The sequence below is a fragment of the Triturus cristatus genome, chromosome 8 (assembly GCF_964204655.1).
Source record: "Triturus cristatus chromosome 8, aTriCri1.1, whole genome shotgun sequence".
Lineage (NCBI taxonomy): Eukaryota > Metazoa > Chordata > Amphibia > Caudata > Salamandridae > Triturus > Triturus cristatus.
The window spans coordinates 811,081,862-811,095,554 of record NC_140591.1 but is presented as its reverse complement, the minus strand read 5'-3'; the positions used below and the strand labels follow the sequence as shown (position 1 = coordinate 811,095,554).

Sequence of the window (13,693 nt, the reverse complement as noted above, 5' to 3'; positions counted from 1 at the left end):
AATGCTGTTTGAACTTGTATTTAGAATTCATTAATGCAAAAGCCTTTATTATTAGGGTGAGTATTCTAAGGAAATGCTGAAAGTTCGGACTTCACTACGGACAGCGTTTCCAGTATAAACATGTGTACTCATGTTTTCAAAGTTCAGCAGTATGAGGCTATGTATAAAGCCCCCAGAATGCCCCCTGATTAGATACAAATATTTGCAGAAGCTTGAAAGCAAGATGGATGATTCTTTGCTTTTAAAATAATATGTTCACAAAAAAATGCAACTAGGAAAAAAAAAAAAATCTTTACTGTAAACCTTTAGGTACCATTTCTTTGCAGCATCATTTATAAAAATGTGTTGATGCATGCTAGTATTTCCCAAAAATAATCCTAATGGAAAATCGATGTAACCAGTTTAAGCAAAATTATGGGAAACATAAAAATTAACAAGCATTGGCAAAGTAAGTTGTTCTGAAATAGGGGGTCAGGCTTTTGATGTTGTCAATGAGTGTCTTGTTTTGGCATGGTTTTTGCAAACCCTTATTGGCGTGGGAGTTGCCAGTCCCTCATCTTTATAAAAAGCAGTGGCAAAAAGAAAGTTGGTCTCAAAAAGCACACATTGCCACATTAGTTCCTGGCACTTAACAAAACTTTGTGTGCCAATATGCTCATTGTTAAACAGCAGAATGTTGTCATTCACAGTGAAGCCAGCCTATCAATAGACAGAGAGAGAGAGAGAATTTTAGCAAAAGCACAAAATATCTTGGTTAATGCCAGACCTAATTAAGGGCCCAATTATTAACCTCTTCACTGCGGCGCAAATTCCGCCGCAGTGCTGGACATTCCAATCACGGGCGTGGTCATGACGTCTCCCGGCCGTCGTCCGCACACGCCCATTGTGACTCATGACGGCCGGGAGACGTCATGAGCATGGAAGAGGTTAAAGAAATCTCAAAGGTGCACCCATGGTATATGTCCTTGAATTAGAGCAGATTTACTGCGTTCATGAATTCACAAGAATTTAAAGAAGTGGGTAAAGAAATCTTAGACGTAGAAAATATTTGTGAACTGCATTTTAGCACGAGCAAACATGCATGTGTAGATTTGCTCATTCGAAAAACTGTTGAGCGTTTGCAAGTTCACTTTTCCTCTATCCCCATTTTTCGTAACCTTGTAAGAAGTTTTGTCTACCATTGTCAGGAGTAACTGTCCAATCTTTCTCAGTACTGGAAAAGATTAGAGAAGAGCTGGTGAAAACCCTTAAAACATGCAAGTTAGTAGGTTTGCACAGACTCAAAAGGGCATTCCAATCCTGGAACTATTGCTTACCACTACCTTCAGCCCCAGTATGTAGATCTGCGGAAAGGTGGAAAAACTAGGAAAATGCTAGTATTCAAACCCTACTATGGTATGAACCCTGGCATAATCAGAGAGGCTATATCAGAGCTCTTATATATTGAGATTGCTGCCATAATCGGTCATTACACTACATGGCATAAAAGGGACAAGTGGATTTTGTTACAGGGCAAGAAGATTTATGAAGCAACCTGCCCCATGGACAAATAGATATTTTATTAAATTACACACCCCTGAACTATGCTGCTGAAAAGCCTAATGGTGACTAGAATTCCTAGGCAACTTTAGACCATCCTTATGGCTTCCTTGTACAGCAAAGAGTCTGGAAACAGTTACTGTAAATACTGAATTATTCCTGCACTCCGATCAAAACACCGTCCTTAATGATTTCCATACAGGTTTCGGGCTTAGAGTAGGACAAAGGACTAGAATCCCTAGGCAACTATAGACCAGTCTTTAGGGCACCCTTGTACAGCAGAAAGTCTGGAAACGGTTACTGTAAATACTGAATTATTTCTGCACTTAGATCAAAACACCGTCCTTAATGATTTCCAAATTCACCAGGTCAATCTAGCATCCTACTTCTTAGACTGACTAAAATCTGCTACAGAGTTCCACAGGGCTGGACACTGTTACCAACCATTTTCAATATCTACATGATCCCTCTGGTGAGAATCCTCTGCATGTATTACCTGGAATAGCGCATTTATGCCGATCATTAGCTTATATCAGGGTCCAATGAACCAGGATAACGTAGGCTGACAACAGACTACTGAAATGCTAATCAATCACAGGCAGAATCACTAGAATAGATTTATTCCTATTTTCCCACAGCGAGAAACCATGCTATTCAGATTTGGAGACCACACCACAGTACTGTTAATCACTGCCACCCCAAATCTCCAAGCACTTAAGCAAACAACTCACCACCTCCTGGTTCTCCTCTGTTTTTATAACTGAACCGGAAATGACAAGGAACTCCCTGCCAAGGGTACTAAGGGTTAGGTGCATAATACAATGCCAGTAATTTTCCTGTATGCACTGTACTGCAGGATTAGATACTATGGCAGGTGCTGGGAAGGGAATAAAGAAAAAACACAAAAAGAGGCAAGGTGTACATGATGAATCCCTTCTCCTCCCTGCCCCCTAATTAAAAAGATAAACACAAACATGCCACAATAGAGAGATTGACCACAGGAACCACAGATAAAACATTGGGTTTGAGGACTGCCCCCTAACCATAGTGTTATGCTGTTATGGGTGTTAACCTTCCAACAGAAAAGAGATGGTGAACTGAGGCTCATAAAGAAAGCAGAGTAACAAGAGACAAGGGAACCCTGTGTGTCAAGAGGGACCAAGGGTGTATCATATTACTAGATACAATGGTCCCTACAACAAAAATATATAAGGCATATACACAGAGCCACAATCAGTGCTGTGTTGATTTATCCAAATGGAAAAGTTTGTGTCTTTCGATCCCTGCCAAGAGGTAGGGGTATCATCATCAGGACAAAAGGTATCATAGATGCCTGAGAGAGCCTGTATGAAACCAATCCAGGCCGATAGTTGAATCTCCTATGTCGGGAGAGGAATGATGGGCTTGTAGAGATGCAGGCTGGAGCAGGAACCAATGTCCTGCAAGGGTAGCCCCGACTTCCGCAATTGATGTACCAGAAGAGGGCATCTGCTGTTTAGTTCACCGGGATGTGTTTCCGCGGGAAGCCAGGAGCTCGAGGGATGCGGGCGGCGTGAGTCCGGAGAAGCTCGGTACTTATGTACTGTTTTCCTTATGTATGTTGAATAAACACAAACTTTTCCATTTGGATAAATAAACACAGCACTGATTGTGGCTCTGTGTTTAGGCCTTATATATTTTTGTTGTAGAGACCCTTGTCTCTAGTAATATCATAATGAAAGCAAACAAAAAAAGGTACACAAGTGGGAGGCTGCAGGGGAGGCAGTTATACAGGGAATTCACCGCCAGAAAAACCCTAACCCAAGCAGACGTCTGTGATTGCCCCGTGCTGAAATGTCCTACAACTGCTGCCAAGAGAATGGTAAAGCTTCACAGAGTCCATAATCGTGCAACTTGTCACATGCCAGGCATGGTTAACCTCTCCTACTCTTTGAAGGGGCACTTGGGAGAGTCAAGGAAAGGGTCAAATTACAAAGAACCAGATGGCAAATACTACATCACTGTGATTCCCGGTGGTGCAATATAGGTTTCAGGATGGGTGTCAATGGTTAGTTTTAAACAGTGCTGAAAACTCGGATCGTCCATAAGTTAACCCAATCTGTGTATTGCATAAAGAAATTATGAATACTCTTGCAACAGTTTTTCCCAACAAATAGCATGTGGTCTGCTTTATGATATGCAATCTGTGTGTCTATTGGAAAAGCCAGAATGTCAAATGACAGAGGAGCTAGCGGTGGAAATGCTATAGTTAAATTACAGACAATCTCATGCACAGGACTGTGTGCCCAGATACCAAAATACCTCAAAAAATGAGTAGTCTTGAGTGTGGGAATCCACCAAGGGTCCTACCCTGGTTACTCTGCTGCTTCCTGTTGGCTATAAAGCAAGCCCTGAGGACTTCAGAAAAACAATAATTACTCAACCTGTTTCTACAGGCTTTTAGAATTCATCATAGCTAATGGGATCACAATGCTCTGTTTATTAATCGTCTCTCGGGCAACAACTTGGCACAGCCCACAGATCTCTGTTAACCTTTAACACGGGTTTGATGTGTCGAGTAGAATAACTAAAGAAATTGGAAATAAAATAAATATGAACATCCTTTTTCTATGTTTCCAAAAAGGATGGTCCCAGAAGGTATAGCAGTGTCCACAACCTGTGACTGGCAATGAGAACTGTGCGTATACTTGAGGCTATGAAACTTTTATTGTCTAAATAGACTACATTCCTTGTCTTCAAGTCTGAAACGATTACTTTTCGACAAGTCAGTGGTTTAAAGAGGACATTTCTAGGTGCACTGGCACACCTGCACTGTCTGCCCCCAGGAGGTACCAATGCTGATTGTTTTCGGTGTAGGGATCTGAAATGGGACCTCAGCTTAGCCTCCTAATGAAAATACTAAGACATAGGAGTATTTTACTTGATTTGGTCAAAGCCTGAATGAAACCAGAAGGCTAAGATCCAGGCTGGGCTGACAACGAAGTATTGTCAATATCTTATCTGGAAAGAGTAGATCGTCTGGTGATGTAGGTTTCTGTGTCTTGTAACTCAAAGGTTTCCGTCACAGAGACATCTGCAAATATGCCAAAAGGGTTAACATCCTTAATAGATAGTGGAGGGCTGCGGGGCATGGAGGGAGACCCTTACACCCGTAGGTACAGGTTTTGCTACCTCAGTTACCTTCCCCAGTTCCGAATCTCTCTTACCTAAGTGTAGAACAACATGGTTTAGATTAGAACAAGTCTAGACTCACCCAAAATGTTGTTTTTTCAGATACCTGAGCAAACTGTAAGCACAGAAGACGCAGGGAACTCACTAAATGGAATTCCGGAGCAAGAAAAGGGGTACGCGGTCGAGTCACCGAAAAACTGTCCTACGCAACCACTGCAATGCATGAATGCTACGGTGTACGACATGGGGCAAAGGCACGCTATATGATTTTAAATTGTGAAAGAACTATAAAAATGGCCCCTTCAATGTGGAGAAAGAGAACAAGAACGCGTCATTCAAAAAATGTAAGAAATGCCACGGAGAAACCGATCCTTGTGACCGGCTGATAAAGGGGCTCCTGAGTGTGTGCAGGAACTGGGTGATGAAAGGGTGGTGACGAATGTAAGGGAAGCAGGGCCGGCTTTAGGGCAGTGCGACTGGTGCGGCAGCACTGGGCGCTGACCTGGAAGGGGCACTGAGTTTAGCAATAACTTATGATTTAAAAATGCCTGCTGCAGAGTTCCTTGTGGGTCCAGCTTTCATGAAGAAGAAAAAAAAAATCAAGGTAACTCTTTTGATTAATGTTCCTACTGGAAAGAAGGATCAGAGTTTTGTATCGTTGCAGTTTAGACTCACCATAAAGTAGCGCAGAGGGTCAACAGATATGGATTTTATGTGGCAAGCCGAGTAGAGTAGTAAAGCCAGCCAATACCAGCACTCTAAAAGTAAATTAAATGTATGTGAGATAGATGCTATGGAGAGATATTGGCCATTTTTGCCAGTGGCAGTGAGGGAATCCGAGGAGGAGGTCACTGTGAAGCGCTAAAAAAGACTGTAGCACCGGGCGCCACCAGAGCTAAAGCCACAACCTGAAGGGAGGAGCATATGCTTGCGGGTGGATGCTCATAAAGACATACAAATATTATATGCTAAAGGAGCATCTTTAATTTAAAGAAGTTTTTCCCAACTCTGTGGCAAAAACTGGATTTTCCAGCAAGCTGGGAAAGCAGGACGGTGACTTGCCTAATGAAACAGAATTGGTTATTCAATAGTACCTGCACTTGCAAACAATTAGAATACTGGAACTATCAAAAGAAAACACACTGAGAAGCACACATGAATCCATGATCATTTTGGCCCATCCGAAAATAACGACTTCCGTAAGATGGTACCATGTGGCATTAAGGAGAATGCTAAGTGGAGTGTGCAATCTTTCACCTCTTAGGACACTTGCTGTAATGAAAATTACTGGCTAGAAATCCGGCCATTTTACATTTTACAGAAGAGGGGTTGGTTGAACTTTGGTGAGTGAACCTCAACAACAAAAATCTATAGAAAACCTTTTTTTTTTATTCATACAAAAATCAATATGGGAGAATCGACAATCTGACTGTTCGTGTGGTGTCAGCCTCTCTGCACTTTCTTGATGAATGGTTCAGTGGCAGTTAATGCGCAGCCTCTTACGCAAAATTCAAGAAATTATTCACACAATTATGTGCCATTCCTGGTAAAAATTTACCGCAAACGCACAGGAACAACAGAATGGGAGCAGGTGTTGTTCGGAGGGCTGTATAAATGCGTCACTGCACCAAAAATTTTAGAGAGGACCATTTCATGGTAAAATATTGCACAAAATGACAGATTCGCATTTCGTGTCCTTATGTGTAATTTTACCATAATTGAGCAAAAGAAAATTCTGTGAATTTTGCATACCCCCCTTTAAAACCTAGCTATTTATACAGCTGCATCATATTTTTGTGCTGTTCAACTTGAATCCGGGACAGCCTAAAGAAGACAATCCATCCAGGCCAAACCATTATTTACAGCAACAATACCTCTAGCAATGTCACGTGATAGGGTAACTGTATCATATTGTAAGCAGCCTGGAAGTTCAATTGTGTATGACCTAACGAAAACAGGCTTCCACGTTTACCATGCTGACAAAGAAGTCCGATTCAAATATCCTTAGAAACCTAGTGGTTCTAAGGTTTAAAGGAGATTATAACACCAGCAGCATTCCATTAGAGCTGTATTCCTAAGGGATTACTCTCTGAATGTAAAAACTGCATTTTTAAGCATTAATCAATTTTATGGATTAATGTCTTGTAACTGCAGTTGGTAGTTTTTGGCACTTTTCCTAAATCTTTTTTTAGCTTTTTTCAAGAACAAACATATGGTACCTTGCCAGTTTTGAGAGCAGTCATACTGTTCTGCATCTTCATAGCTTCAATTACACAGATTTCCTGACCTTCTGCCACCTAGTGAAAAAGAGTAGATGTAGTTAAAACAAAAACGTTCCATGACACAACATTGTACTTGTTTGAGTGATTTAATACAATATTTTCCATTTTTGGGGACTGCAAATCGGATAAATACAGTTTCATTGACAACTGTTTAACAATCCAGCTATTTTCTAGTAAGAAGTTGTCAAAATCCATCGAATATGCAAGAAAACGTATTCATAATGACAGAAATGATAATAATGTTTTTTTATAGAACACTTATAACCACAGTCTGAAGCTTCAAAGTGCAAGACATAACTAGTTATATTACATGACCGCACCTAGAATTTCTCTCTCCGCACAAAACGTCACTAATCAGGAAAGGCTACAATGCTGTGAATTATTTTGCCCAGGAGTTTTCTCTTTTTGAGTTATGCCTCAGAGATTCTCCTAGGGAGAGAACTTTGCCTGTCCCCTGCAGTATTCATAAAGAAAAAATATCTTTGCTTAAAATCACGTAAAATCATAGGTGAGTGGGCAAGTTTACAGCGAGTCTAGAGAGAATTGTTGAGGCATTGCAGTACACCCGTACGAAGAGAGGCAGAAAACAAGCCTGGAATCACAAACATCAAAGAAAAAAGAACCTGAAAACTGAGTGAGCTCCAGATCCTAGCATCTGTGGTGTGTGCAAAAAATGAGTTTATAAGAGGGGCAGCGAGTAGCGCCAGGTGCAAGGTTTTGTAATGCTCCAACAGCGTACCCAGATACTTTAAAAATGCAGTAATTACATCAACAGTAGGTGGCGTCATAAGGCTGTTGTCTTACTTCGCCTTATGGAATCACCAGGGCCGTATTACAGAAAGTGCCCTGGGGGCGCAACTGGCATTTATGCCCGCTTTGCGTGCCCCCGGGGCACTTTGGAATTACGGAAGGGGCTGTAGTCACTTGTGCGGCCCCTTCTGTAAAATTGATTGCGCTGGTGCACATAAAGTGCCAGCGCTATCTGCAGGGGGCGTTCCCTTTTTGTGCACTGAGGTGTGCCCCATACAAATAAGGTAATCCCTTTGCTTCTGCGCCCGCACCATATTACAGAAATGGACAGAGAGGCAAAGAATCTGTCAGGGGGCGCACTATCAGTGCGCCCCCTGAGAACAGCCTCCTGGCAGAGGGAAATTGGGTCCCATGGATCCCCCAGACATCCCTTTGCAGGCGGGTGTAGTCACTGACTGCACCCTCCTGCAAGGGGATCTCTAATCCCCCTTCAAAGTGCAGGCGGGTTGCCGCCTGCACTGCGAATCACAGGACGGCTGTAAAGCAGCCGTTCTACTTTTCACCAGAGTGCGCTGCACTGGGGGCAGCGAGAGTTCGCGGCTGATCTGGGGATAGTGCATTCATCGTAATAGGGTGCATTTTCATTGTTTACTCCTGGCGCACCTTTAAAAAGGAATGAAAATGCGCCTGTTGTGTAATGTGGCCCCAGGTCTGTCTGAACAGGACAGTTGAGACACATCTTGAAGTGTATAGGATAGCTTGTATATGTATTTTTAATGTTACACAATGTGTTTTTAATGTTACATACAATATGGGTATGGTTGTATGCTAACATGATTACTGTTTATAAAGCGGACTTTATTATGAAGCGTTTCTTCAACTGATACAAACAAAGCAGAGATCAAACATTTCCATTCTCTGGTGCAGGGGATGTTCTTGAATGTAGCAGCTGAAATATGGCTGAGAGAAGAGGTAACCCTGTGTGCTTTGTCTTGTCAGAAGAAAACTAACAGTAATATTCCACATATAACTATATTTTGTACAAGAACATTATTCAATATCGTGTAACAAACACGTGTGAAACATGAGCTGTCCTCTCCTTGCCCCCACAAACATCAATATATGAAAAAGGTATGTACTGTGCATACTGATTTTGGGGTACGTGGCAGGGCTCTGTTAGTACTACCTGCAGATGAGAGATTCTTCAAGTCAGATTCTCTGACCCCAAACACTACCAGCTACTAGAGCTTAACTCAGTAGGACAGGCTGAGAGACCCATGCCAGTTTTTTTCCCCTCCAAAAAGGATTTGATTTCATTTTGTCGTCTACCGGGCGTGACCCCAATAATTTGTGGGTAATACAATAATGAACAAGTTACTTACCTTCGGTAAAGCCTTATCTGGTAGTGACTATATCTAGCTGCAGATTCCTTACCTGAGAATCTCCCCAGGTTTCAGACTGGACTTGGAAGAGCACGCCCAAAGGTGGTGTTGATCGGCTCTGCGTATGTCATCGGCATTGTCCATGTCGAAAATGACGTTGCTGTATCTATATAGGCTCCAACAAGGCACACTGACGTCAGATACTTTTCACAACGTTCCATCTCAGAAGCGCAGAGCCATGACAAACAATGACCACTATTGTGTCAAAACTAGGGGCCTGAAAGGGGTCATCCCTGTCCCTATAAATCCATTCACAGAGCAGGGAGGATGGGTGGGTGGGTCGGTAAAGAATCTGCGACTAGATATAGTTCCCATCAGAGAAGGCTTTACCGAAGGTAAGTAAATTGTTCATCTGCTAGAGACTTCTAGGTGCAGATTCCTTACCTTAGACTAGATACCCAGGGAATACCATCCCCAGAGGAGGGTCTGCGAACCAATTTCAAACGAGAAAGTCCTGCAGGACCAACCAGGCAAAGTGCCCATCCCTGTGGATCTGACTGTCCAGTCAGAAATGTTTGGTGAACGTGTGCAGGGAAGGTCACGTTGCTGCTGGGCAGATATCCCGAACTGCTAACGCAGTGGTGGATGCTTTAGCCCTAATAACGAGCCCGCAAACCTCAGGAGGTTGCTTTTTGGCCAGTACGTACCAGATTTTGATGCAGAGCACATCCAATCTGGAGATGTTCCACTTCTGTAGAGCCCGACCTTTCTTTCCACCAACATACCCCACAAAGAGTTGGTCATCCACCCGGAACTCTTGTGTGCAGTCAAAGGAGAACAACAATGCTCTTTTTGGGTCCAGGCGGTGGAGTCGCTCCTCTTCCTTAGAAGGATGTGGAGGAGCATAAAAGGTAGACAAGGTGATAGATTGGCCTATATGAAAAGGGGTGACCACTTTTGGCAGAAATGAGGCACTGGTGCGAAGCACCACCTTGTCAGGATAGACTAGGAGGTAGGGTGGCTTAGATGATAAGCCTGCAGCTCACTTACTCTGTGGTCAGATGTAATTGCCACAAGAAAGGCTGTTTTCAAGGTAAGAAGCCTGAGGGGACCATTGGGTGGAGGCTCGAAAGGAGCGCATACCAAAAAAGTTAAAACCTAATTAAGGTACCACTGAGGCATAATGAATGGTGAAGGAGGGAAGAGATTAGTGAATCTCTTGAGGAAACTATGTACAATAGGGAACTTGAACAAAGAGGGTACCCCAATGAAAGTAGAAATGGCAGATAGGCAGCCATTAAGAGTGCCCAGAGCAGAGCCCTGCTGAACAAGAGAAAGAATGAAAAGCAGAACCTCAGAAAGAGGGGCATAAAGGGGATCAACAGATTTTTCTGCACATCAAGCCACAATTTTTTGCAGGCTTACACCATCTTGGTGGAGGGACGCCTGCCGGACAAGATGCCATTACAGGCTTCAGGAGGAAGGTTGAAAGCTGTCAACTGTCCCCGCTCAATCTCCACCTAAGAAGGGGGAGAGAGGAAAGGTTTGGGTGGGGAACCCTCCTCTACTGCTGCGACAGAAGATCCCCCTGAAGGGGCAGCCTGATCAGAGGAACGATGGCCCTGCTCAGAAGCTCGGGATACCAGACTCTCCGTGCCCAGCCCGGAGCCACAATGATAACGTGGGTCCGGATGTTCTTTTTTTTTTTTTTTATATAACTTTTTATTAACAAACATCGGCATACAAGCATTCAATAATCAGCATGGTATCAGCATATGCATGACAATTAGAGGCAATACAACCATACATTATACACTGTAAGGACCTTTCAGGGAGGAAGTAAGTCATTATGTTCAACACTCTGTGGGGGAATGCAAATGTGGGCCCGGATGTTCTTGATCTTCTTGAGAACTCTGGGTGGGAGTGGTGTGGGCGGAAATGTATAAAGGAGGACTGAGCTCCACTCGAGACGAAAAGCGTCTTTGAGCGAGTGCCGCCTTGAAAACTCTAGCGGGCGCCGTCTTGTAAAACTCCAGCGTGCAAAACTGAGATCGCGCGATCTCCGCAGTGGCGAACAGATCAAACCAAGGCTCTCCCCATAGATGAAAGAGACCTTGCAACACCTACAGATGGAGACGCCATTTGTGATCCGCTAGGCATCTTCTGCTTAGTTTTCCCTATCTGACATTGAGAGAACCTGCCAGATGTTGAATCACCAGAGAAATGCCCTGGTGTTCCAGCCATGTCCAGAATCACAGGGCCTCTTGACAAAGGATCCACGACCCCACCTGCCCTGTTTGTTCCAGTACCACATGGTGGTGGTTTTGTCTGTGAACACTTTACCAGCCTTCCCTTGATGGAGGGTAGAAAGGCTTTCAATGCCAGTCGGATCGCCTGGAGTTCCAGATTGTTTATGTGGAGTCCGGATTCTGTCAGAAACCAGACTCCTCTGATCTCCACCTCTCAAAGATGGCCACCCCATCCCAGGAGAGACACATCTGACACTACTGTGAGATCTGGTTGGGGAAGGGAGAGGGGTCTACCCCTGACCCAATCGCAGCTTGTTAGCCGCCACTGCAGAACGTTAGTAGTTCCCGCCGAGATCTGGACCAGGTCAGAGAGATTCCCCTGATGCAGCGCCCACTGTAACTTCAGGTCCTACTGCAGAGCTGGCATATGCCATCTGCCATGTGTCACCAGCAGGATGCAGGAGGTCATGAGGCCCAGCAGCCTCAGAGTCCGTCTCATCGAAACCCAGGATAGAGCCTGAAATATTGGTATCATACCCTGAATATCCTGGACTCACAACCAGGGAGGATAAGCCTGAAACTGCACTGCGTCCAGAACATCTTCGATGAAAGGGAGCATCTGAGAGGGAGTCATGTGTGACTTTGGCACATTGGTAGTGAAATCTAGTGAGTGCAGAAGGTTCGCCATAGTCTGGAGGTGGGAGATGGCAGCCTGTGGCTAGACCAGCTTCAGCAGCCAGTCGTCAAGGTAGGAGAAGACTGGCACCCCTGACCTTCCAAGATGAGCTGCAACCACCGCCATCACCTTGGTGAACACCCAAGGGGCGCTGGTTAAGGCCAAAAGGAAGCACAGTGAACTGAAAATTCATGTGGACTACCATACACCGCAAACAGTGCCAGTGTAGAGACAGGACGGGAATCTGAAAATAAGCATCCTGCAAATCCCACGCTATCATTCAGTCTCCTGGGTCTAGGGCAGCCAAGACATGAGCTAACTTGAGCATTTTGAATTTCTTCTTTTTGAGGAAGAATTTGAGAGTTCAGAGATTGAGGACAGGGCGAAGGCCCTTGTCCTTTTTGGGAACCAGAAAGTAGCGGGAATAACGACCACAGCTTACTTCTGTGACCAAAACCCTCTCTATGGCTCCCTCTGCCATGGAGCCGAGACCTCTTCGCGGAGAAGGGACAGATGATCCTGTCAGTCGGTGGGAGAGGGTGGCATGAGGTGAGGGGTAGTTTTGAAGGGAAGGGAGTAGCCCCTTCAGACAATCTGCAAACCCCCCCCCCATCCGATGTTACGGACTGCCAGTGGGGCAGATGATGGCAAATCCTGCCGTCAACTGGGTGCCATGGTAGTAAAGGGACAGACTCAGAGGGTTTGGAGGCAATTGCAGTAGGGGAGGTGGCAGACTGACCAGACCGCTGGTCACCTGACCCACGAGGAAACGCAGAGGCTGGGGAGCCTGCACAGCATGGTGGCTGGGCAGGAACTGGTAAAGCTGGATGCCCCTTCCGTTGCCACGAAAGGAATGAAAGGCAGAGTACGGTGGACGTGGGGTAGCAGAGAGGCCTATGGACCTGGCCGTAGCACAAGAATCCTTAAAGCCCTCGAGCACAGAATCCGCCTCATCCCTAAAGAGACGGGTGCCCTTGAAGAGCATGTACATAAGAGAAACTTGCACATTCCCAGAAAAGCCAGTCATCCTCAGCGAGGTGTGGTGCTTAAGGGTCACTGTCGTGGAAACTAATCTGCCTAGCTTGTCGGTCACATCGAGTCCGTATAGAATAGTGAAGTTTTCCGAGTCTCTCTCATCAGTGACAGCTTGGGAGAGTTAGGCTTGGGCCTCCGCCGGGGGCTGTGGCAGCACCTGCGCAACAGTATCCAAGAAAGTGTAGGAATAATGGCCCAAAAGGCATTTAATGTTCAAGGATCGCAATGCCAGGCTAGCTTACGAAAAGATCTTCTTCCCAAACAAGTCCACCCTCTTCCCTATCTGGGGAGTGGTAGGGAAAGTGCCTTGGGAGGTGGAGGCTTGGACCACCAATCGCTCTGGGATTGGGTGTTGCATGATTAAGTTTGGGTCCCCAGGAGCGGGTCAATGGCGGCGGGCAATCATCCTATTCACAGGAGCCCCTGTGATAAGTTTGGACCAGGTACCCAACATGACATCTGAAAGGGCATCATTGAATGGGAGTAAGGGTTCTGACATAGAGATTCTGGGTTGCAGGACCTCTGTCAAGAGATTAGTCTTGACTGCCATCATGGGCAGCTGAAGGTCAAGGACCTCAGCCGCCTTACACACCACCATTGCAATAGAAG

The 13,693-nt window shown here is 44.9% G+C and overlaps 1 protein-coding gene across 1 annotated transcript in view; it reads right to left on the bottom strand.

The window, feature by feature from the left end:
* The window catches only part of PCCA (propionyl-CoA carboxylase subunit alpha), a 2,516,110-nt gene that overhangs the window by 38,810 nt on the left and 2,463,607 nt on the right, over positions 1-13,693 (bottom strand). The window contains exon 23 of the mRNA XM_085622263.1: positions 6,930-7,007. Coding sequence (XP_085478389.1) covers positions 6,930-7,007 — 78 coding nt within the window. The remainder of the gene's footprint in view (positions 1-6,929; positions 7,008-13,693) is intronic.